General features: G+C 35.3%; 1 protein-coding gene across 4 annotated transcripts in view; it reads left to right on the forward strand.

Moving 5' to 3' along the window:
- Positions 1-27,413, forward strand: part of PLEKHA5 (pleckstrin homology domain containing A5) — a 237,749-nt gene that overhangs the window by 170,901 nt on the left and 39,435 nt on the right. For 2 of the 4 annotated variants that reach the window (XM_059402683.1, XM_059402684.1), the window contains exons 12-16: positions 1,790-1,873; positions 4,434-4,553; positions 5,363-5,416; positions 21,005-21,085; positions 26,880-26,942. In XM_059402683.1, the coding sequence (XP_059258666.1) occupies positions 1,790-1,873; positions 4,434-4,553; positions 5,363-5,416; positions 21,005-21,085; positions 26,880-26,942 (402 nt within the window). The remainder of the gene's footprint in view (positions 1-1,789; positions 1,874-4,433; positions 4,554-5,362; positions 5,417-21,004; positions 21,086-26,879; positions 26,943-27,413) is intronic. The other 2 variants (XM_059402685.1, XM_059402686.1) reach the window with 1 other exon arrangement.

Raw genomic sequence — 27,413 nt, forward strand, 5'->3', positions numbered from 1 at the left:
GGGTGTGGAGTCTGCTTGTCCTTCTCCCTGTCCGCCTCTCTGTGCACATGCATGTGCACTCTCACTCCTTCAAACAAGTAAAATAAATAAAAACAATACTCAAGACAGATTACTCTAATACAATTGATTAGTGTGTGGTTGAAAAGTGTTCTTCTGGTATTGGTATTAATTTATCATCTGTTTCAATAACAAATAGAAGATGACTGTGTCCTTGCTATCTAGTTCCTGGTCAACTAATGTCTACTGCTTCTCTCCCCAAAAACTTCTTAAACATTGCCAAAATTTTCTTTCAAAGTGTCCTGTCGTTTCCCTTGATGTGATGAGTGGTTCCCAAAGTATGTCCATGGATCTCTGAGGGTTCCCATGACCCTTCCAGGGAGTCTATAAATAAGCTCAAAACTGTTTCTACAATGGCAATAAGGCGATATTCATTTTGTTACCATTTTCTAAAAGCACAGAAACAATGGTGGGTTTTGGTACCTTCACATAAATCAAGGGAGTGGCTCCAAACTAGTGGTGGTCACTGTAAGTTCCTGTGCCACCCACTTGCAGTAGAAATAAAGTAGCAGTTTCACTTAGAAATCCCTTTGATGAAGCAGTAAAAGATAATTTTATTCATCTTAACCTTTTGTTATATGTCATTTTAATTTTCTATGTGATGAAATGGGAAATATGTTGAAGACATTTTTCTTGCATACCAAAGTGCTAATATTAGGGTTGACTCACAGAAAAACATGCGTGCGTTAGAGGTGCAAGCTGGACTAGCTCCTTTTTTCATGAAACACCACTTTTACTTGGAAGAACGAATGATAGACAAACTATAGTTGTTCAGACTCGGTATTTGACAGACACATCTCAAAGTGAAATGTTATCCTGTCACTTCCAAGAAAACAACTAACTGTATTTGTCACTGATGACAAATAGGAGCTTTCAAGCAAAAATTAGAATTTTGGAAATGCTGTATCTGCCACTGTGAGCTTGACAGCTTTCCGGCGCTTCAGGATCGGTGGTGGTATTAACAGATGTGTGGTGTGATACTGTACACCAGTGGTGCCAACATCTGCATAACTCACTGATCCAATATTTTCCTCACGAACAGTGTTTGATAGTACAGAATCAAAGATGGGTAAAAAACTCACTTAGAGCATAAACACAAGCCTGCTTTGTTCTGTTGCACTTTGCAGATACCGCATTTTTTTTTTCTTCACAAATTGAAGGTTTGCACCAGTCCTTCTGACAAAAATGTCAGTGCCACAGCATTTGCTCACTTTGTGTCTGTGTTACATTTTGGTAATTCTCACAATACTTCAAACCATTTTATTATTGTTTGTTACGGTGATCTGTGATCAGTGATTTATAATTCACTGGAAGCTCAGACAATGGTTTGCATTTTTTATAGTAATGTATCTTTTAATTAAGGTATATGCATTTTTTTAGATATAATGCTATTGCACACTTCATAGACAGCAGCATAGTTTAAACATAACTTTAACATGCACTAGGAAACCAAAAATTTCATTTGACTTGCTTTATTGCAGTATTCACTTAATTGTGGTTGTCAGGAACCAAACCCACAATATCTCTCCTAGTTATGCCTGTAAGCCAGTAGGTATTAATCTAACAGTATGAAAAGTTCATTGATGCAGTTTCAGATACCATTTTGCAACTGACTTTTAATACCTACATTCATAAGCAGTAATAGCAAATTTTCAATGATATTTTATAATGTAAAAAGATTCTCATCACTGACATTGACCACAGAACTTACATTGTACCCTTATTTTCCTAGCATGTCTATGTTCCTGACAGGAGGTCAATGCCAGCTGGCCTGACTTTACAGTCTATTAGTCCCCAGAGCCTCCAAGGCAAAACGGTGAGTTGTTGTTTTTATTTACTGTACCATGATTTATATATGTGCTGCACATGATAGCACATATCCAACAGAGCTTCTAAGTTTGAAAAAGGGGTTCCTCCCAAAGAAAAACTGTTGCAGCTTTTGTGAAAGAGAAGCTCATTAGAAGAATCGGAGATCATGTAACCATTTCATTGTCAGATTGGATATATTTCCCTAAATGTCTGAATGCCTAAATATAAGATTATATTTTCAGATTTTATTGTATAAACTGAGAGGGTTTGTTTACTTCATTGAATGTTAATTCCCTTGTTCTTAAAACAGAAGTTGGAGTAGTAGATTAGTGGAACAAACCCAGCAGGCGACCATGTGTAGTCACACTCAGGCCTCTTAAGAAGTTTCTCCTGTGAATTTTTATACAGATTAACTACTTTAGAAGGGAAAAAACTGATTTACATATTTATGCAGAGAGAGACTATAAAAATACACGAGGTGTTAGCAAGTACTTAGCATTATCATTTCATCCTCAGTATTAAGTTCAAATTGAGAAGGAGTTCTATCACCAGGACACTATTATTCTTCTCATTAAAGAGAAAGGAGGACTTTTCATTACATCGTTTAATTTTAATGGCATTCTTTTATCTGTGCTTTAATGTCAGTAGGTAGTCTCAGTTCCAGTGAAGATGTGATTTAAGGATCTAGATAGTTGTTCATCATTTGAAATTGTCCTCCTGAAGGAATCAAAACAAATTCATGTTCTGTGTGTTTTGCAGACATTGTTTTATTTCCTTTTTCATCCTTTATGTGCTTAGATATAAGGAAGATATGTTGACTTTAAGCTACTGGCAGCTTATTTATTAAAGGTTATAAATATTACTTGATTAAAACTAAAAACTTTTAAATGTTGTAATTTTTACATATTAGATTGTTGATCTGACGAAGAAACAGACATCCGTCATAAGATAATGCTAATAAGTATCATATTATGAATTTTTATCTTCTTCTTGCTCCCTCTAGTGGATATTTAGGATAAAATTTACTTATTACTTCCTTTTGTGCAGGTCAAAAATGTGCCTGTTTTTATTATGCCTCAAAGTTTAAGTATATAGGAAACTTACTGGAACCTTTTGTCCTTTTGAAAATCTCTTTATCTTTTTAACTCAGCAAATAATAAACCAGAGTCTCGAGATTTCCTTCTTTCGGTCACTCTGGGTCTTAGAATATCTAAATCCCTTACACAACCCCACCTGCTCTGTGGCAGGACCTCAAGAGCTTGATATGGTGATCTTAAGACGGACAACCCCATAGTCCTGAGGTCACCAGATGTGGTTGGCATCAGAGCAAAAGTAGCTCTTCTTTTCCTGTTATGAAATTTCTTCTTCAGGACATACACGCATATTCTTTGACTCCTTAATGTCTTATCCATGTCGATGGCTCTTTCTAAAGAATCACATAGTAACTGCATTTTAATTCTGAGATTTTTCTCAACGAAGGCAATAGTTTTTAATATTTCATATAACAGTTAAAAATTTCTTCTGTCCCTTAAAACTGTTGTATAGAGAAGAAAAAAAGAACAGCAGCAAATGAACAGAATAGAAGAGAGCTCATGTTAACCCTGTGGTATAGGCAAGACAGATCCATCTCAGGAAGGCTTTTGGTCTAGTATTTTCAAGTGCACACCACAGCCCTCAGGTGATGAGTCTCCCTCTGGCCTTTCTGCAGTTTTTAATCATAGCAAAGTTCAGAGAAAGACCAAATAATATTTTATGACCTGTAAGACTGCCAACGACCATACCTTATTGCATTTCTAACAAAGAAAAATATGTCAGATTGGCCTGTTAAGGAATTTTATCTGCCTTTGAAAATTTATCTCCCTAAGGGATCATAGTAACCAATCAGGAATCAGAAGTTCTCTGCTTGCCCCAGAGTGTGGGAAGAGGGTTTATATACTCATGGAACCTTTCTCTTTATATAAAATGCTGTCTTTTTTTTTTCCTTAGAAAAAAAAACTGATCTTTTGGTCATTTAAAATATCCTGTGAATCCCCTAACAGTGACATTTAATAATATAACTGGGAAGCAATTAATAGTTCCCAGGTACTGAGTTTAATGGCATGAAGATATCATCCAAGTTTTACATGAAGTTTAATTCTTTTTATTTACCTTCTGTTCCCTAAAATAGAGTGTTGGACACGCAGGTATTGTTCTGTTGCTGTAAAAGTCTTAGGCGTCATTTTAGAATATCTTTGAATAATAATAATTTAATAGCTCTTAGGTACAAAACTTTATAATGATTTTCTGGCATTGTGCTTTTTTGTACTTAACACTTAATTCTCTCTTGAATTCTGAGAAAATGCCTGAATATACTGTTGTTCCGCTGTATCTTTTAAGTAACACTGTTCCTTCTATTTCTCTAGATATCTATGCATTTATGTAGGACCTATCATCATAGTGCCTAGGCACTATGTTTGATGTCAGCCATAAGAGGAAACTTGCCAAGAAATCTTGGTTTAATATCTGTCACTTAAGACAACAATTAATCTGTTTTCCACTGTTTGGATTCTTAAATTGTACTCCTTCAGCCAGAGGAGCTTACGCTGTTGCTAATAAAGCTGAGACGGCAGCAGGCCGAACTGAATAGTGTCCGGGAACACACGTTAGCACAGCTCATGCAGCTGAAACTTGAGGCCCACAGCCCAAAGGTCAGCTATTAAGAGTTTTGTATGTGTCGTCTGCCATTACCACTGATTCTGAGCCACTCATTAATCAGTTTGATCGGTGTTGTTAGTGTCGAGCATGAGCCCATACAATCATTGCAGCGACATTATGATCTCCTATTGACCCTTTGAGAATTCACTTGTTTATACTTATTAAAGGGACACACGGGTAGGATGAATTTCTTCTTAGCCTTCCAACCCGCTCACGCACCAACTTTTGGTCGTGAGATAGGAAATGCAGACAGACTTCAAAACAGTGTTATCATTCGCTGTATACTGTAGCTTCCACATCTGATAAAGCATATTGAAAAATGGTGTAATTCCTGGAAAGTAGTAAGTTGAAAATTGATTACACTTGTAGTAACACTGCCTTTTAAATATCAGAGATTAAGATATTTCTTTCATTCTTGATTAAAGAATGAACACACGTAAACATTTCTCAAAGGGTTTAATAGATTCTGGTTATATGAGAAACATCCAAAGAAGTAGTACTATGGTGCAGAAAAGTATTAACACGTAAAACTTCTAACACTGAGTCTGCTAAAGCCATTTGAAGGATTTTTCTGCTTAATATATTAGCTTCTGTGCATGTCTACTTAATTTCTTACAAAACTAAGTGTAATTTTATAATACGTCATCTGTACAATTTACAGGGGAGCATGTATGTGAAAGTTGTGTACTGTAACATATTAGGTTGGGGTAAACTACCTGTTTTTCTTATTTCAAAATTGACTTTTTCATGAATTCTACACCCTCTTTCTCTATCCCTTTGTTTCTTGATTGATGCCTACTAGAATGAAATTCTTTCACATCATCTTCAAAGGAACACCATATATTTGGATCATCAGGTGGGATTTGTAGAATTTTTTTTGCTTATTATACCTAACAGAACCTTTGAAATGTAGTACAGTTTTCCAGGCTACTCCGATATTTTGGTCATTTAAGCTATGAGCTAATAGCATGACTTTTACAAGTGACAGAATAAGATTCTTAACAGGGGAATTCAGAAATACAAAACAAACAACAACAACAACAAAAACAAGTAGAAAGGATAGTTGTGAGTGTTAGGGGCAATGCAGATGCTGGGTCACAGGAAAATTGAGAGCCTGAATTCTCTAAACTTCCGTTTTCTCATCCCAAAACACTCAACACTCATTAAGGCTTATCTCCGTTTGGAATTGACCTAAGTAAAGAAATAGGTACCAGGCGGTGAATGCCTCGTTGGAAGACTGAGAGAGGGGTGCGTGTGGTGTTCTCTGTATTCCCAAAGGGAGATTTAACTATGGATGAGAAGTGCGGTGGTCATTTTTAATTGCATAACTTTGGTCCTTATTTGCCATGTGCTCCTGGTGTTTGGTCTTCACTAAACTGTATAGAGTCAGTTTTACAGTGACCTATAGTTCCTTGAATTACCTCAGTGGTAGCAGTGGGTATGAATGGCAGTTCATGACTAGGGACTGACACTTCCATATTTTAGTTTTTATGAAACTCTCTTTTAATATTTAATTTTAATTTGATGAGAATTTTTGATATGTTCTTAGACATAGGATTTCTTCCAGTGAATGCATTTTTTATCTATATAAATTAAGCTATAACGTGTTTTAGTTTGTTTCAAAATGTTCAAACTTAAATATTTTAACAAATGGAAGAGGTTACTATGGAAATTGTTGTAAGACAGATGTTTACATATTTATAGTTGCCTGCTTAAAACAAAGTAATAATGTGCTAATTTAATTTAGTTATATTTAAAGAGGGATTTTGCATTAGGATAACCCTTTAAAAGATGTTCATTTTTTTTAATTTTTAAAAGAAATATACTTAAGATATTTAAAGTATAAAAAAGTATATTTAAAAAATACTTTTCTTTATATTAATGAATTTTAATAGTTTATTTTCCCACAACATGTTTTCATCATGATTTTGTCTATGGGAATGCTTTAGAAATCAGCATTTCATGACTCCAGATTCCAGTCTCCACCCCAGAGACCGGTACTGTTGAAATTTAACCACGGTGTTAAATTATACACTTTGAAAGCAGTCTGATAAAGACACGTTAGCCAGTGAAATGGTAGAAGTAAGTCTTCCCTCAATATGTGACATTGCCTCTAAGATACATGGTAAATAACTTTCATAAAAGTTCCTTTGCCTATAAAGCTAGAGATAGTTCTGAATAATAGTGGGATACTACAAAAATTAGGTGTAAACCACAGTATAATTGTGAGTCTGAAGTTCTATAGTATCTCTAGAAATAAACCTAGTGATTCGCTGTGATTTATTACTTACCTCCGTAAATGAAAACTGGAAGTACAGAGACCTCAGCCTTTCGAAAATCACAGCACTGACAGCTGGCGCAGTTAGTGCAGGCGACTCTTGATCTCCCGGTCGTGAGTTCAGACCCCAAGTTGGAAGTAGAGGTCACTTGAATAAATAAATAAACTTAAAAAAAAAAACCCTAGGAAGGTTCAGGTAAGTATATGGAAATACCATTTGCTAAGGTGATTCTCCTCAGCTGCCTTTCCCAGGTTGAGCTCTTTGCCCAAGTGACCCAGATTCGACTGAGGTTTCTGTTCCCGTTGGTCCTCTCAGCACTCTGCCGAGTCTATGCTGTCAGAAAGGATAATGCTAATAGTCCTATTGGTGGCTTCCAAAAATGTCAATTTTTCACTGATCCTCTCTTTTCCTTCTACATGTCAGTAGAGATTTGCCAGTAATTTGCCTTTTCTTATTTGCCTTTATTTCTTAGATCATGAAATAAAGTTATATTGGTCCCATTTTTAAATCTTGTAGTAACGAAAAGAATTATGATAATTATTTGAATGCTTATTTGCACAGAGTAAGATGATTTCTAATGGGAAAAAATGGGCCATTTTTAGATATAATTAGACAATTTATAGAAAAAAGGTGGTGGCTTTGCCCAGAAATTTAGATATGCCTAAATAAATATCTTTAAGGTTTCCTAAAGAAAATCTCTCTTTAAATAAATGAAAAAAATATTTGTTTTAAATAATTACATTTAATGTAAATGAAATATTTACTTTTGAACTATTCTATATTTCAAATCAGTAGTAAGGTTATTATGTTACAGAAAAAAATCTTAATAATTTTGAGCTTTAATGAAATTTTTTTCATTCAGCTCAAACATTTCCAGCTTTTAAAAAAACATTTCCAGCTTTTAATCTTGTTACTGCCAGTAACCTATTATAGATTACCAAATCTGTTGTTTTTGTTGGCATTATTGGTTGCCTGGTTTATAAACTGATTCACCAGTTTTTATATAACTACAGATTGGAAAGTAGATTTTAAAATCTGAAAGTCAGAGGAAAAGGCTCTGGTCACATTTTATACTACATATCATACCAAATATGTGCTAATTAATACTCACTTTCAACACCTACTCTCCTAGCTCAGATCATTAGAATAACCTAAGGTCGGGGGCGCCTGGGTGGCTCAGTGGTTTAAGCCTCTGCCTTCGGCTCAGGTCATGATCTCAGGGTCCTGGGATCGAGCCCCACATGGGGCTCTCTGCTCAGCAGGGAGCCTGCTTCCCCCTCTCTCTCTGCCTGCCTCTCTGCCTACTTGTGATCTCTCTCTATCAAATAAATAAATAAAAATCTTTTTTAAAAAAATTGTTTAAAAAAAAATAGAATAACCTAAGGCCAGCAACAAGATGCATTCTCTCTCTTGCCCCTTGTGAGATAGTCAAAAGAAAGTTTTTATTGATTGAAGTTCATGAAAAATAGAGCTGAGTATAGTCTCTGGGTTGCTTCAGAGGTAAATTCATTTCTGTTATCACTAGAATGCTTATAGTGTAACAGATGAGAAATAAAAATGCCTTATCTGAAATTCTGAGTATCTACATTTTACACACAGTCAGTCCAAAAGTCTTGATTCTGGTCCCTGTAGCTTGAGCAATATAATTTGACTTCGAATTAACCACCATTTTGAAGATGAGTCCTTTACTGAAGTGTTTTTAACAATAACAAAAGCCATACTGGGTGCCTGGGTGGCTCAGTGGGTTAAGCTGCTGCCTTCGGCTCAGGTCCTGGGATCGAGTCCCGCGTGGGCTCTCTGCTCAGCAGGGAGCCTGCTTCCTCCTCTCTCTCTGCCTGCCTCTCTGCCTACTTGTGATCTCTCCCTGTCAAATAAATTTTTAAAAAAAATCTTTAAAAAAAAAAAAAGCCATACTAATTATGTGGTGGGATTTTCTTCTGCTTTTTGTTTCATTTTGAAGTATACTATTATTTACTCATGCTTCTACAGCCCAGTTAGTAGACTGTTCACAGTCTACATTTATTAAGACTAGCCTAGGTTTGTCATTATTGTGAATTTTAAGATAGCCTATGAACATATAGTAGTGCTAACTGGATATACTTTATGTACCTCATTTAGGTTTTATTTAGAAAATGAGTAAGTACATAACTTTTTTGGTCAGTCATGAAGGGAAGACTAATAGCAATGGGGAAATGAGAATGTGTCTATCCCTTTATCCATTTACCTCACCCCTATTTTAGCTCCTCCCTCCATTTGTTTCTTTCTTCCTCACACGCTTTTTCTAATTCTCCCTATTAGTAAAAAGGGGCTGTGAGAAAATTTAGATGGTGTCCCCTTTCTCTTCCTAAAACCTTCCTGCCAGCTTTCCATGTAGGCAGTGATAACAAAATGAGATGCTAGGAGCTGAAACAGGCAATGAGGAGGTAGCTACTAGGAATGGACAGAGGCTCGGAGAACTTGGAACTCGGCTTCACAAGCCTTTTGTCAGCACGCTGCCTCCTTGTGGGTAAACCAAACATGTGGCCTACCCTCTCCACCATCAGCGCTCTGACTCTGTTACAGCATTCCAGTGACCAACCTCCTCCTCTAAGAATACTTGCCACAGTAAATGGAGATTGACTTCTGCAGATCTGAGCTTTACTTGCACTGGACTGCAGCAAGTATTTTTCTCATGTTTCAGATATAAAATTTTATTGTAACATTAAATTGCTTTTACAAATTGCCCTTAAAATTAGGGCATTCTCCCTTTACCCCTCTCCCTTTAAGAATCATTATGGTTACTTGTAGCAGAAACATTTGCTTTAGAACGGAAAAGGAAGAGGCATACCTCCATCAGCCGCATTTGTGTTGGGGTTCCCTCTTCCCCATGTACTCAAAAGCTCTTTGTGAACAGAATATTCCTCTGTTCCAATAATTAGTGAAATTGATTTACTTCTACCCAGCTAGAGCTGTGTCCTTGCCACTAGAACATATTTAAGTCCTTTCTGAATATAGCATCAAAGAGTATATTCTTTACCATCAGATGGCTAAAGGATCTCATTATCTTCAAATTCTCATTGAAAAACTGGAAATTTCTCCTGACAAACCAGTTTGCCATAATTAAAGAATTTTCCACAATAAAAGAAAAATACAGCCCACGCATACCCATGGTTTTCTTTGTTGTATAAAAATGTTTAAGAATTCCAAGAATCAATAGCTACATCTGTCTGATTTTATCAGTACATTTTTTTAAGTATCCTCAAATGCCTGTGGGGAAGATAAGAAACTCATTTTATTTTAATACTAACTTTTAAAACACCCTGAAGAGTAAGCGAAACTTTCTAATTTGCAAAAGTTTTGTAGTAGCATTGAGATAGCCTTTCAAGAAATGAAACTAAGTAGACACAGTCTGACCACTTTTAAACATACTTATGCCAAGAGAAATGTAAAAAGGAACAATTAACAGAATGTATGTCATTGGTACTGAAACCATTCAAGGTAAAAACCCAAGAATACTTTTTTGCATTTTGTTCTTTGTGTGCATGAAAGACAGCCTCCCTATAAGGGAAGAAATGCTAACAAGATGATTGAAAAGATTCTTGATGGCTTTCATTGTTCCTGTCAATTCAGCAACTTCATTCTGTGGAGCTATTAGGCAGGATCCCATTTTCTCTAATATTTCAAGGGGTCTTGGAGCTTCTATTTTTAGGAATGATTGATAGAGAACGTTTCCAGGGGACATAGAATGGGCATTTGGCAAAAGCAAGCTAAAGATACTGGAAAAATGAAAATATGTTATTTAACATCTATTAACCCTGCTAGTTACATGGTGCAGAATATCTGTATTTTCTTACGCCTTGTTATTAAGAGGAATCCTTTCTCCCTTATACTTCCTTCTTCGTTTCTGATTCAGTCTCTCCCTTTCTCTGCATAATCTGATCACAGAAGTAGTAGGGAGAGAGTGATAATACCCAGGGAATTCTTAAGCAGTATATGACATCATAATGGCAGAAATCTAAGAAGACTAAATAGACAGTGGGTAGACCAGAACTGGAAATTCTGAAAGACCCGCAGATCCCCTTACCCAAGAATTCAACACTGCCACAGGATGCAAACAGCAAGAGGTTCTTTATTGTTACACAGGCACCTGCGGGTGGTCACCGCGTGCTGTATGTGTTGATTCTGAACTCTTGGCCTATCCAATGCCTAGACATTATTATCATGGTTTTCCTATTTCTTACTAGTAACTAATCTGTCCCTTTTTGCTGTTTTCACTCATCTCAGCCTTAACTGGGGAAGTTCTCTGGTTTTGGTTTTGGTTTTGTTTTTTAAGCGGACTTTGCACCCAACACGGGGCTTGATCTCATGACCCTGAGATCAAGACCTGAGCTGAGATTAAGAGTCAGACACTTAATTGACTGAGCCACCCAGGCGCCCCAGAAGTTTTCTGGTTTTCAGTGTTCCCTCCTCTGAGCATTCACCTACACATCATTTTACTAGTTGTCTCTACCCCTGGATTTCTTCCAGAAAACAGTCTGTGATGTGGGCGTCTTGATTTGTGCTTGTTCTCAGGAAGTTTATTTTGGGAAGTGATACCAAGGTATAGAAGTAGAGAGAGTGAGCAGGGAAGGAGGGAATATATTATCAACTGCCATACACAACTTGGGCCTCATCTGACTGATACTTGTTGATGAAACACTGCAGAATTGCCCAGCTGAACAGAAGGAGGGGCACCCATCCTGTACTGGCCACCATCTTCCTTGGCAAGGGCTACCTCTCGAGACTAACTCTCGAGCATACTGAGGTGACGCATACACGAGCATCCAGTGGGTTCCCATGCACAATGTGGGTGTTGGCTCAGCAAGAGCGGAAATAAAAGATGTGCTAATAGGATGTAGAGAGGGGCACAAAAGGTATCCAAAACACATTACTGTCTTTCTAGTTACATGTTTCTAGTTGCTCGTAGCAACCTGCACTTGGACCGTCTGCCTTCAGTACAGTCCCAGAGTGTCCAAAATTTGGATTGTCATCTTATCCTTTAGTTCCCTGACTAAAACTAAAAGCAAAAATGGTTCAAACTAAAAAAAAAAAAAAAAAAAAAAAAAAAAATGGTTCAAACTATTGTTCCCTTTTAACATCATTGGTGTAGTATTTATGGAGCTCATCATCCTTAGAGAAGAGTTCCCTGACTCTGAGAAGGGTCAGGACCTTTATTTTAGCTATTGCCTTAGATTTAGAACTCAAAAGTGGTTTAAGCCCTCAAGGGAAAAGAAAAAAGGGAGACCCAGTCTTCTCCAGCTATGGGCAGGAGAACCTGACACCAGTCTTGGATGGTCTGATTGCCTAGAGGATGAAAAGAAAAACCAATAGCAGCCTACCTAGAAGGATCTAAGATAGGACAGTCCTGTTCTGCCACTCTAAGGGTAGAAATTATACACATGTATTAAAATGAAAGAATTAAATCAGACAGCTTCCTGGAGTTACAGTATGTTCTCCTACTATTTTATCTCCCAACACCATCACAATTAAAGTTTAAAATACCATGAAACCTTGATGGAGCACCTGGGTGTCTCAGGGGGTTAAGCCTCTGCCTTCGGCTCAGATCATGATCTCGGGTCGTGGGATCGAGCCCTGCATCTGGGCTCTCTGCTCAGCGGGAGCCTGCTTCCCCCTCTCTCTGCCTGCCTCTCTGCCTACTTGAGATCAGTCTTTCAAATAAATAAATAAAATATTTTTTAAAAATACCATGAAACTTGAATTTAAAGTCCTTTAAGAACATTTACTAAAAACAGGAAAATCATGACGTTCTGTAGAACCATCTGAACAGGTATTTTAGCTAAATACATAATACCTGCATGGTGTTTATTCAGGATATTAGAGGCCATCATAACACCCTGTATGTACTAATAAGCTCCTCATTACCATTTATAAAATTTGGGTCATATTAAAAGCACCTGCCACTCTGTGTCTTTCAGCTAACTCCAGAAATTTACCAATTTCTTGCTACAAAATAAGGTCTCTTTTCGATTTGTCATTCAAACCCTCACTCCTCTACCACCACCACCCCAACCTGTGAAAAACACTTCCTTTCCTAGAGCCCATTTTCTCCAGCCAGCATTCTCAATGCTGCTTTAAAAGCAATCCCGTTCTCTACATCATGCATCTGCCCGGTCAGTACCTGTTTGTCCAGAGCTTAAGTAACACTGCAGTTTCCAGAGCACCATCACATACAGCATCCCACCTGGGCTGCTCATATACACATACTCTGTAGCATGTGGGCCAGTTGAATTTGTCCCCGTAAGTCGGGATTAATGCTTTGCCCCAAATCACATAACTAGGATGACTTCATTGTATTAAGGAATTTTCTTTCCTTTTTTTCTAAATTTGTTTGCCTTCCTTCAGAATTAATGGAGTTGTTCTTAACATTTTCTTACCTAACAAGATGGCAAAATGAAAACAATTTCCCCACCCCTCCTAAATGCATAATATTTATATAGTTCTATTTTGTATTTACCAAAGCAGGTATTTTTGTAACCCAAGGGCTGTAGCTTTTCTTTCTATCTCATTTTTATTAATTTTTTCAGAATGTTCATTCAGCAAAGATTTATGGAGCTCAGTATGTAAGGCAGGAAGTTAACTATAAATTCTATAGAGTTACTATAATTTTTTTTTTACTATAAATTCTATAAAGTAGAATTCTTTAATTATTTTCAAAGCCCAGGAAGGGAATAAAGTTGAACATAAAGGCCAAAATCATTTTTAAGATTGAACTAAGAGTATGATCATAAAGCGGATAAATCTTTAAATTAATGGTAGGAAATCTGCTATTCAGTGCTAGTTGTAACTCGGAATACAATTCCTATTAATAAAACCCAGGTCCTTGTGTCTAGAAGATATTTTAACTTTGAGTTAAAGCACGAATATATTTTAGAGCAGATTTACCCACAGCCAAAACAAATAACCTTTTTCACTAACAGAGATACCAGATTTTCACTCTTGGAACGTTTGTCCCTTTAAAATGATGGGGCACCTGGGTGACTCAGTCCGTTAAGTGTCTGACTTCGTCTCAGATCATGATTCCCAGGGTCCTGGGATTGAGCCCCTGCACCCTGCATCATGCTCCCTGCTCAGCAGGGAGTCTGCTTCTCCTCCTTCTGTCCCTTCCCCCTACTCCTTTGCTCTTGCTCTTTCTCTCTCAAATAAATCGTTTCTAAAAATTAAAAATGGTATCGTTAAAACACATGCAAAGAAGAGAAAAATACAACTGTATTAAACATAATACACACAATAATACATTTTTACAAAGTGGATTTTGAGTTCTTTAACTGTTTCTGGCTGCCTGTGAATCCCAGGAATAAAAATGGTAGTAGCATCAGATAATAATCTATTCCTTGAAGCTGAAGAAACAGTGGTTAAGAATGAGTCATTAGGGGCGCCTGGGTGACTCTGTCGTTAGGCTCCTGGTTTCAGTTCAGGTCATGGTCCCAGGGTCCTGGAATCAAGCCCTGCATTGGGCTCCCTGCTTGACAGGAAGCCTGCTTCTCCCTCTCTGACTCCGCCTGCTTGTGTTCCCTCTCTGACTGTCTCTCTCTCTCTCTCTCTCTCTCAAATAAATAAATAAATATTTAAAAAAATAATAATAAAAAGAATGAGTCATAAAATCCTCTTAGTATAGTGGATATTTGATATGTAACTTTGCTTTTTTATAGAGCATTAAAATGTCACCTTGGTTCATAAAATACAAAAAAAAAAAAGAATGGGTCATTAAATAAAGAAAATAGTTTAAGCCACCAAAGTAAAAATCAGATCTATAAAGTTTATCCTATAGCCAAAAGGATTTTAATTTAAAAAAATAATAATTTAAAAGACCCTTGGTAAAAAAGGGTGAAACTCACTGTGAATAAATTATATAACTAAATTATTTAGAAAGACATTACCTGAGACCTTCAAATATACCAGCGGTATATATTTCTCAAAATGGGGGTTCTAAAAATCCAGCAGGAAGTGATGTTGTGAGTACAGAGATTACCCTCTTTTTTTCCTGCTGGGCTCAGGGTATTTTTATAATGTTTCTCCATAAGTGGGCCTTATAATCGGTGGTCCTGAAGCCAATACTGACTGTTTAGAAATGCTTCTGCTTTTTCCCTTAAGGGCGTGTCAGGTATGTTTGACACCTATGTTAGTGTCCCAATTTGTTGTTCCTTTTTTGTTTGTCTTTTTTTAATCCATCTTTCTCCCTTGGAAAAGAAAAAGAGAAAATATTATATTGTCTAGCTGCATCTTTTAAAGTACCATTGATTCTTCTGAATATATAACAGTAGTAATACTTTCCCAAAGCTTTACTTTTAGAAAGCCTGTATAGCATGGACAGTTTATTCAGATTGCTTTAAGATTTTCACAGTAATAGACCTCCAGCCCCATCAGTTATAAAGAGACTTATTTACATTCTTCTATTTAAAAAGTCACTTCAGATTTCCCTGCTCCCTGTTAAACAATGAATAGTTTCAATAGGTAGTCATACCCTTCAATCTCAGGTTCTTGGACTTTCAGATGTTCCTGGAGTGAGAGTGGAAGGCATTTACATTGTCATTATCTAAATGACCTGTTTATAAAGACCCCTGCATTCCTCAAAGCTTCACCCTAGGCATGTCAAATTCTTTAGCGTTTTAGTCTTGCCACACTTCTTAGGAGTTTATTGATCTAGACGCAGGAGGACATTCTTGAGAAATGAATTCTTCAGTGATTAGGCCATCAGGGGTTTTTGCTATTGTTAAGACAGATTCTCAACTTAAAAATTCTTTTCCTAAGAAGTCATTAAGAACTCGGGAAAAGTCCATTTTTCATTTAAATGGAAAATGACAGCACAGAAATGAGTCCTCTCATTGGTTATCAGGACAAAAGCTCTGTGGGGTAGAAAGGAGTCATCCAGGCTGCCTGCTCCCAAAAAGGAGGAAGCTGTTAGCACAGCATTCAGACTCAGACTCAATTACAAGACAGAGCTTGCACAAATGTTTTCCCCTTCTGGGAAGAAGATCCAGATCAGGGGAAAAATTACACTAAATTTACTTGTCTAGAATTTCTAAGCCTGCTGTCTAATATCATAGCCACTGGCTATATGTGACTACTTAAATTTACATTTAAAATAGTTACATTTTTATAAAAGTAAAATTCTCCCCCCCCCCCATCATACTAGCCACATTTAAAAGGGCTGAAGAGTCACATGGCTACAATTTTGGACTATAGCAATATAGAACATTTTCATCATCAGAAAGTTCTATCGGACAACAAAACACAATTCTAGACAATTCATTATATAAACTTCTAAAGACCAATTAAGCCATTCCTTAACCACTTCTTATATTTAAAGGAGAATTCAAGAATTAATCTCCTCCAAGGATAAATTATATGAATGTCTTGACTCTGCTCACTGCTAATCTTTCTCTTTTCTGTCATTTACCCCAAAATTATTCAGGAGCATTTATCTCATGAGTTAGAATATCTGTTCCTTTTGCATTAGTAGCTTGTCTAATTTCCAAGATAAAGACTTTGAAACTGGTGTTTAGGAGTTGCTAAACAAATACGACAACTGGCAGTAGGATTCTTGACACCGCAGGTCCCCCATAACTCTGATGAGTCCACCAATATTAATAATGAGAGTCAGTTGATTTTTTTAAGGGGATTTAGTATCTTAATGTTTTATCTCATATAAAGATAGTTGTTTTAATGTAGATGTAACACTTGCATTTAGATAATTAGTTTGGAGTTTTTCATCTTTTGGTATTTATGCAGATAGCTTGATTAACATTTAGTACCGACTCATCAAGACCTTGAAAAAATCTTTATTGGGAGACAGTTGAATTAGTCCTGAATTACTTGAGTTAGTGCCAAGATGAGACCATGGTTATGAAGCCTGATTTCCTGTCAGAACTATCAGTGGACATCCTTCAGAAAGACAGAAAGCAAGTATAATTCTCAGGGCCCTCCTTTCCCGAATACCCAGTCAGAATTGCCAGAGCCCAGCCCTTGATACCATGTTAAATGTCCATAGGTGATTTTTTTTTTCTTTTCCGTCAGGTTTGAAAACTATTGAGGTAAATATATTTATCACAATAAACACCAAAGACATAAAGCATAGTTTTTCTGAAATAAGAACACTGTCTTAGTGCTCTCTAACCTTTCTCGTGTATGGCACACATAGAAAGTGACGGTATTTATACAGCACCTTGGCGGGAACTGGAGGAGGTGCTATTAGGAGCATGTAGGCCCACTGAGGACTGAGGTGGTCCCTATCTGCACACACCTGTATCCCATTCCCTGCCCACAGGTGTCAGTTGGGAAGTTCTGTTCAAGATCCTAGGAAGTACGACATAGTTACATATGTACATATGTACAATATGTTCTCATAGTGTTAAAGTAAAACAATTTGGTAACAGTGCCTGTTCTTCAGCTCATATACTTCCTGGGATTCCATTTTACTAATAATGATTCCATAATTACACAAGAGATGGGATAAGACTATTTACGGAAAGGCAGAAGCAGTGAGATTTCGGATTTTCTGAGGGCACTACATCTACCTAACCAAGAGCTGTTAGGACAACTAACCAGTGGGCTGTTCATGATTTGAAAGGGAGTGGTCCTGTGTGTGGTGGCCCTCTCTTTGCATGTGGTATGTGACAGCTGGAAACTGAACACAATCATCAGGAGCCCATACAATGAGTTTGGTCCCTATTAAACAATTTCACTGATCTGACTGAATTTTCACCGTTTGCAGATTTATTGAATTGGAAATACTGGATCTGCTTTATCTCCAAATATATTCTAGAAACAGGCTAGCAGTTCCTTTCACTAAAACACCCCTCAAATATTCTATATTTAATACTTGGAAACTAGCTTCTTTTTTATTAAATATTTTATTTGCTGATTTACTTGACACAAAGAGAGACACACACACAAGCACAGGGAGCAGGAGAGGGAGCAGCATGCTTCCCACTGAGCAGGTAGCCCGATCCCAGGACCCGGGATCATCACCTTAGCTGAGGGAAGATGCTTAACTGACTGAGCCAACTAGGTGCCCTGAAACTAACTTCTAGGACTTACCCTGAAACAGCATATTCCATCTGACTTTGGCTATGTAAACATTACGATAGCTTTTCAGTTAAAGTAGTAAATAATGACTTTAAAAATACATAATGCATAATACAATGAGCAAGTTGGAATTTCATGCTCAAGTTAAAAAAATCCAATAATTCTCTTCTGATTTGAAAACAAGGATCCTAGATGGTGTTAAGATAGTGGGGTAAAGTTCTGGCAGAGGAATTTTTAGACCATCCTGTCACTTTGGTATTTTAATGAATCAGAGATTCTCAAATTGTTCATTAGAATTATCTGGGAATCAGGGTATCTGTATTCTTTTCAAGTTCCTCAAGTGGTGTGTATGTGGCTTAAGAATCCCTGGTCTAAACTTGAATTTTGATTTCTCAAGTAATAATTTAAAGGGTAGAAATGGTATTACAGGTAGTTATATATTTACAAATGTGTTGGGTAGCTTACTTTTTTAAATTAGTTAACATTTTTTCTAATAAATTTCTGATATGGATACAGATTCCTAAGACAGAATAAAGGTTTATAAGAATTCTTCTAGGTAAGGACCTTACTACACCAGACAAATCCAGTAGGTTTCTTCCCACCTTAATTCCCAGCCTTGAACATGATACGAACACATGGTGCTAATAAGATTTTTCTTTCTCAGAGGAAATGATTATTTCATTAATTTTGTTTATTTCATGTTTATATATTTTTATCCTTGACTCTTTAGTAATATTCTTTTAATTAGAAAATCAATATCTACTCTGGGGAAAACTTGGAAAATGGAGAAAAGTATAGAGAAAGAGAAAATTTGCAGTCCCACAATTCAAAATAATTACTGCTAACATTTTTATTCCTTTGTTGTACTAAATTGTCGGTTTCTAGGGATGACTTCTAATTTTAATAATCTAGGATTTGATATGTATGAAGTTTTTCATAATGAAAAATAGTCAATTTCTGAAATAATCTCTGAAACACTTTGCAATTTGTATAATTTAAACACTATTTTTACTTTTAGTTTTTCTGTTCCTAAGTTAGGTTTTTCTTGCAAAAAGACCCCTTCTCAGTGTCTGAATATTTAATAAGCTTTAACATGTAAATCAAAATCACAAATATGGCATCCCTTGATACACATGCATGTTTACCCTCTCAAAGTAGTCCACTAAATAAGTTGGGCTTGATTACCCTTCTGTAGAAACCATATTGTCCCTTCAAGGAAATTTGCCAGCCTTAGAATATGAACATTTATCCTTAATCTGTACTGTATTGAAAGCTCCACTTGGAGGTGTGAACCATGTTGACCTAGCCATTTGGCACAAGGGCCGATCAGTAGTGCCAGGTTTCCAAGACTCGATGGGCAGTTTCAGTTTGACCTTGAGTATCATTTACATTTGGATACTCTCTGATCTCTGTTACTTCTTACAACATTCATGCTCCTGACCTTCACGCAATGCAAAAAAATTTGAGTCCAGTATTATTTTGACTATTCCATGGTATGCTGTTGGAAAAATAGTTATGATGAGATTGCTTGGAAAATTAAATTTTAAAATGGATAGGGACTTAAGCTTACTGTGTTATATAAAGTGTGTATCAATACAGTCAAATGAGTAAGACAAAACAAAAAACAGTTGTACTTAATCCAAGATCTACATTTGACTAAGATAACTAATGTTCCCTTAAAACATAGAAGGCATATGAAAACTCAAAGAGGTCTTAAATTCCCAGGATAAAAGTTTTTTTTCTCCTAAAGTAAATTTACATCTGTAGTTGTATGTTTATAAGTTACTTTGCAACACTGTTAAAAAAAATTACCCTGAACTGCGAATCAACACATCTCTTTCTGGTGTACATGAAATGTCACCTGTAAATGCCTTAGTCCCTTACTAAATAGCGTTGCAGAGGAAAAAAAAGAAGTTTATATTTAAATGATATGCAGATGTTGAGATTTTTAAATAAATTATTTTTTAATAAATTATTTAGGTTGAATGAAACTTAAAAAAATTAAACCAGTCACCATTTTCAAATTTGACAATCAAAACATTTTATTGACATGAAATATTGGTAACTAGGCTGAAAATAAAATTGTCTAGATGTACACTTTTCAGGATTTATCTTTTATTTATATTCTGCATCTATTGGTCTCAAGATTAGTAAACTTTTATTGTAGATTTAATGGAATCCGTAAAGTAGCATTTGTTAACTGTAATAAAATGCTTATTTTCTATAATTTGCAGGTTGAAAATCATGTAAAGTACATGTTGCACATTGCAATTATAATTTGTCTACATACAAATGGTACAATATCATTGGCCTTTTACTCTCTGTATATTATGATGATTCTCTTTTGAATGCTTTATCTCTTGAGTCCAGAACCTCCTAAAATAAATATTTTTCTAGAGGCAGTAATTAAGTACAACATTAGCTGGAAATGTGAAACATGGTTTCAGTCTTTTTAGGAACCAGGGAGATACATCAAGACTTTGCTCAATAAATTTTAGTTTGCATGTCCTTGAAATAATTCTGCATGTTGTGTTATGCTGTAAGAAGATCCAAAGCAGACTGTGTACAGATGTCTATCAAAATTAACCTTAGTGAAATATGTGATTATCTAAATGACAAGATATATTGAATATTATAAAATTTTAATACAAGAAAACTAATATTTTTCTGATCAGTTACACAAAGAACTGAGTATCATTTTAAGCTTTTTTACTAAATCAATTAAATGATACTGTTTTCTCCTTTTAAGTAGGTTTTCATCCTATAGTTTATTCTTTGAATATGGCATGATGCTTTATCATCTGTCCTAGTATATGTAAGAATATTCATCCACTATATTCATTGTATTTATAAAGTAAAACCTAGTTGCAGCAATATTGCAATTAGTAAGCTTTTCTATAACCTGGGAAGTATTTTACAGCATTTAATACTTGCTTGAAATGGTTTATATAAGTTAAAATCTGTACAACCTTGGGGTAAAATGTAAACAACTGCACTATTAGGAAGATATTAAAGTAGAGGCTATATTTACAGTGTCGTCTTTCAAATCTAGCTGTGCTGTAAACTGATGTTTGCTGTATGCTCCTCCTGATTTGAAATAGATGAAAGAAAATGAACCTATTATCACCATGGTTCACACAATGATTGAGAACTCGGCGCTAAGACCCCAACTGTACCAGCAAGTAAGGTCTCGGACAGTGAATGATACTGCTTTATCATCTGCAAAATCCCTCAGTGACAGTTTTGGTTTACCCCCAGAGTTACTCATAACATTAGTGTTTTCTTATTTCATTTTTTTGTTTCTGTCTATTTGGAAAAATGCAATTCATCCATGCTTTTTAAGATGCTGCAGTATTCTTAGCATGGCTTTGCTGAACATTTTGCTGTTGAATATTAAGTGTGCCATTTTCCTGAAGTTTTTGTGCAGAGTATTTGATTGATACGTACTTGGAGGTCTGCAGTACATTTGCAAAATTTTTACTAGTTGCCATTAATTTCGGTTAACTCTAAAAGCATTAGAACTGATTTCTAGGGAAAAGTTTAAAAAAATCTTTTTTTTTCCTTTTAGGGACAGCCCCCATCCCACCCTACCCCACCCCGCTCTTAGGAATAGATAATATTTGTATGGGAGTTACTGAAATCTAGTTTCTATACTGTGGTATAGTAAGACCTAAAGAGAGCTACTTCTTGACATACTGGGAATATCTTCTCCCCGTATTCTTATCTGTCATTTTTGTGCTATCATATACATCATCTTACCTCATTCTTTTCCCTAACTGAAAATAGATGCCATGGAGCTGGCTGGCTTTAATTTAGGACCTTCGTAATCTGCAGATCTGCAAAAGAAGTCATTTTATACATTCCTATCCAGTTTTTTTTCTTTTGGGTTTTTTGTTTTGTTTTGTTTTGTTTTGTTTTTGGTATTTCATGGTCTAAATGTTCTTAGCTGTGTGTTTTGCAACATCAGCTTCTTCCACTTCAACACCTTCAAATTACTGTGGCCTATGACCTGTTACAATACTTTAAAACTCATATAGAAGAAGAAAAATTAACTAACATGAAAAATGAATGTGTTTTGATTAAAATACAAAAAAGCACCTAGTAAAACAAAGCACCTTGAACTCTCTGGCTTTCCAGGCCTCTGGTTTGCTTTAGTCCAGCATCACTGATGGCGGCCGTACAGCGATTGGTAGGACTGTGAGGGGACTCTTATTTCTGAGCAAAGCTTTCTATCAATAAAGAAATGAAGTGTTAAATATTTAAAGTTAAACAGCTTTACTTTTCAAAGGAAAATGAAATCTTTGTATTTTAAAGTAACCAGATTGGAGAACCTTGACACTTCATTCCAAAATGCCACTGCTGAGAACCTTTAGCCCATGTTCTGGAATTGATACCTTTCTCAGTGGTGACTGAAGCTGTTACTTTATCATTTTATGTAATGCTAAATGACTAGAGATCAAAGGCATGTTGCTATAATAGGTTATATTTTCAGTAAGAATAATAGCCTGGGTTTTCAGTTTGGTTTGGATTGGCTTTTCTTTTTTATATTGATCAGTCATCAGGATTGATGATGCAGAAGTCATTGCTGATTGAAATTACCTAGTTGCACTAAAAGTTCTAACTGGAGTTCTCCCAAAGTGTGACAGTATCTGAGAGCAGTCTTACATACTGGTGTCACTGACCAGAACTATAGATTTATATAAATATATTTCCTCATTATTATCTTTCCTTATTAAGTATATGAATACTTGAAAGAAAAACCTGAAATTGTACAAAGAGATCTGAATGGCTAATATCAGCACCCATTCATGGGCATGAGATAGGCCACAGATCACCAGGTAATAATTCCTGTTGGCTCTCAGTCCTGTGTAGTTGTGGTGTCTTCAGGCAGTCCTTTTTTAAAAAATCAGCCATTAATAAAGTACTTAATTGTTACGGGACGCCACTGTTGGATAACAATGACCTTCAGACTCTCTTCCTAAACCCTGTTTATTCATTTGCATCAGTTGAAGTTAGATCTTATTTTTTTCTTCAGATTTCCATTACTATGTTCTTATCCAAAGGAAATCTTCATTGAAGTTTATTTTGTACACCCTTACAATGTCCTTCTCTGACATTGCATCACAGGTTCCTGAAATACAACTGAAAATATAGTGATGATATCATGTTTTATGATCTGTTACTCTGAATCATAGCCATTGGGGTTTCTCACTGGTGAACCTTTATGTTTGCATTTTCTTAGAAAAAAGAGGACATCAGAAAAATTACCTATGCGGGAATTTTTTTAGAATTGGTAATATAAAAAGGACCTAAAGCTGAATCAAAACAAATGCTAAATCAGTGTACATTGTGTTGAAAGATTCCTCTACATTTAATAATCATTCTACCATCTTTTACAATTACCTTTTTGTACTAGAGTTTTTATAAAATAATAATAAATACTTGTTTTTAAAGGTACAGCTAATTTTAACAAATACCTACAGTCCTGTGAGCATTTTTTGAGTCCTCATAAAATGTCTAATTTTATCACATATTTCCCCAAAGCCCTTTTTTTGGGGTTTACATATATATATTTATGAATTTTAAAATATATACATATGGGGCGCCTGGGTGGCTCAGTGGGTTAAGCCGCTGCCTTCGGCTCAGGTCATGATCTCAGGGTCCTGGGATCGAGTCCCACATTGGGCTCTCTGCTCGGCAGGGAGCCTGCTTACTTCTCTCTCTCTCTCTGCCTGCCTCTCAGTGTACTTGTGATTTCTCTCTGTCAAATAAATAAATAAAATCTTTAAAAAAAAAAATATACATATATATATATACATATGTATATTTTAAAAGGATACTGTAGAAAGTTAGATTTTTATTAACAAAAGTAATTTAATGGCAGCCCCATATTTTTAAGTATTGTTAGATATTTTATTATGAAGAAGCTCTTTCTAAATATAGTACATATCCTCATGTATGTATGTCAATAATAAAGTTTGTATAATACACTTCTCAAATTGAAGCTTGAGCATGCCTCAGGCTTTTAAAATTCTATATAGCCCATTTTCATTTGCTTTTCTAGTGTTGTGAGGTACTTCAAAAAAAGGTATTCAAACCCAGAATTTTTTTTCTTTTGCTAGAGATGAGTTTGAAAAATGGAAAGTTTTGCCATGAAACATGATTATGCAGAATTTAATGAGAATATTCATGAAATTACTTTTTTCTTATTAGGATTTTCATGATGATGAGTAAGTAAGCAAACTTCTTCAATTCTAGATTGAAATTTTTTAAGTAAGAAATTTTAAAGTTTTTAAAATTTAGTTAAAATTAGTTTAAAATTTTTAAGTAAGAGATTTTTTAAGTAATCTATACCCATCTTAAGAAGAGCCTCAGTAGGAGTACCTGGGGGTCTCAGTGGGTTAAGCCTCTGCCTTCAGCTGAGGTCATGGTCTCAGGGTCCTGGGATCGAGCCCCGTGTCGGGCTCTCTGCTTGGCAGGGAGCCTGCTTCCCCTTCTCTCTGCCTGCCTCTCTGTCTACTTGTGATCTCTGTCTGTCAAATAAATAAAATAAAATCTTTAAAAAAAAAAAAAGAAGAGACTCAGTAATTATTATCAGTTATGAAAAATAGGCCATGCTTTAAAGTTAATTATTTAAAGAATAATCTTGTTTCCTTATTCTTTTCTTCTGATAGCTAAAAGCAATATATCGTGCAAGGCTGATTATTTTAAGATTTTATTAGTGTCTAATAATGAATATTTTTATTGAATAATTTTATAAAAAGTTTAAATAAATTTTTTAGTGGTACTAAAAACAGAGAAACAATGAAATAAATCTAACATTGTGCAATATATTAATATGGCTATAAGGATCTATCACTCCTAAATGATAACACAATACACATTTTTTTATTAATTTGCCAACCGATGTGAAAATGAATATGCAATAAGATGTCCTAAATAAAAACAGTATACTAAGGGATGCCTGGGTGACTCAGTTAGTTAAGCCGCTGCCTTCAACTCAGGTCATGATCCCAGTGTCCTGTGATAGAGTTCCACCTGGGGTTCATTGCTGGGCGGCAAGCCTGCTTCTCCCTCTGCCTGCCCTGCCTGCTGCTTCCCTGCTTGTGCACTCACGCGCTCTCTCGCTCTCTCTCTCTCTGACAAATAAATAAATAAAATCTCTTTAAAAAAATAGTATACTAATAACCTAAATTTATATTCCACATTGCTAAATTTCCATTTTAAAATCCTAGTCATTTTTCTGTTGACCCTGGGATATAGGATAGAATTCATCTTTTAATCTAGGTATAACACTATTCACTAGTTACATCCAAATTTTACATTCCATGGTTTAGTAAAGCTGTTTTACATTTAACTTTAAATATTAAGTGTATTTGGACATTTAGAAGCTAAAGGCTTTATATCTCTAATTTCTTATAAATGAGAAAATTTAATTTTGGCATTATCTTAATTTCTTATCCTGACTCTAAGCATTTTAAAACTTTTCATCACTTCCCCCCCCCCCCAGAAAAGAGTACAAATTATTTTCTTGGATCTAGGTGCTTTAATTGAGAATGACATTTGACACTTTAGGACATATTCAATCTTTATGTTAAAATAGTGCACAAGTATTCTGACTTTTGTCATTAAATTCATTTTTCATGTGATAATTCATTTCTATGAAAGTTTTGTTTAATCACTGCATACCCTTAAATAGTCACAGATTCATTTGCATGAGGATGTGAAAGTAATGTCTTGAAATGAAACATAAATCCAGGATATTTTACTGTATGTTTGTAATGCTTACATTTTTAACCTCCTGATACCCACATTTCTAGATCAATTCAAAGTGACCTGCTGTTTAAATTATGCCTCCTTTTGAAGATGTAACTGGCAAGCAGTATTTTAGAGTGGGGATATATAGTTATAACATTTTTTTATCATTTTTATTCATTTATATGTGTTTACATGAAGTTTAATTTTCCAATCTAGAATATAGTGGGGATACATTACTCCCATCCCCACTTTGAGAAAAAATGTGCCATTTAGTATACACGCAATGAGCCCAAGTAAATTTTTCCTGCTGTGTTTTTGTAACTGTCTTAGCAGTCAGTATAAAGTCAAAAGACAAGAGAGCGTGAAATAGTGCCTGCAGAGGCTATGATACCTGTGCTGTAACTGACGGGGATGGCTTTTGAAATCTTGATTAACACAAGCAGAAATGAAGATTTGTTTGACCAAAAGATATTGGGAAGAAGCCGTAGAAAGGATGTTTAAATGCATTGAACAGTAATTTCTTATAGTACCATAAGATAAATGGTGTCAATGAACACATATAAACTTTTTATGAAATTTGATTATCCATAGTTTACAACATAGGCTTTCAGTTTTATGAGGTTTTGAATGAGTTTCCTCTTTTCAATTAAATCCATCCTTTTTCCCCATTATCTTTTAGTTCTTAAGACAGAAGAGCAAGATAAGTTTATATTGTGTATGTGTGTTTCTATATTATGTTTATGTATACAGTATGTTAAAGGTTTTGTTAATAAAGTTGTACTGAGATGTGTTGGCATTTGAGTACACATACACAGTTGTGTGATTATGTGTATACTGTGAAGATGGTTTTGACTGCTGAAATATGCCTGGTTTGAATATTTGATTCAGTACAGTTGCTATGATTGTATTTTGTCAATTTTTCACTAAAATAATGTGTGTCTTACAAATGGAAAATGTAAGGTGCTGTATAATTTGTTTGACCAACTTATTTTGTTTGACAAGCTTAAGTTAACACCATTTTATGTATCTTGCATATTGTATCACTGTTAAATATTTTTCTACTTTTGTAATGATCTGTGTTTGAATTAAACTTCTTAAAGTATAAGAATCATTAAAATCCCATTTTTGTTATTGTTATATAAATCTAAAATGTTAACTATAGGCTAAATATTTTTTAATATTATTTTTAAACTTGCTCCCTGACCTTTTTTCCTATAGCTGTCACAAGATGAATGTAGAGGCACGTTATATAAATACAGACCTGAAGAAGTAGATATCGATGTAAGTGTCAGTATACTATGTATCTTGTCAGTACTCTGTTATATTTTCTGCCAAAACACTGGAAATAAGCATGACAAAAACTTCCTCTTCCTCCCTTGCCCTCTAAAATGACATCAAATAAAGTAGCGTTTTCTTCTTTTACACTTGGGTTAAATTAAATCATCATTCCTCTGTTCTGTAACAACCTCTTCCCCCATAATTAGCAGTTGAGCAGACTAAGAGTCACTTAAAGGAAAGTAAAAGACATTTCTAATCACAGAAAGTATGGAGGACTGGAGACAAAGTAAAATTGTCAGTCTTCTAATATCAGCCTCTGAAAGTTCTGTCACTACTTCCTTTTTAAAATTTAGTCTTATTTTTATTGTATTTTAAATTGGTTGGCTTACAGCATTATATCTTCTCATTTCAGTATATTGTATTTGGTATAGCTTGAGTTTTGTCATCTAACAAAAATAGGTTATCACTTTAAGA

This window comes from Mustela nigripes, chromosome 6 (genome assembly GCF_022355385.1).
Source record: "Mustela nigripes isolate SB6536 chromosome 6, MUSNIG.SB6536, whole genome shotgun sequence".
Classification (NCBI taxonomy): domain Eukaryota; kingdom Metazoa; phylum Chordata; class Mammalia; order Carnivora; family Mustelidae; genus Mustela; species Mustela nigripes.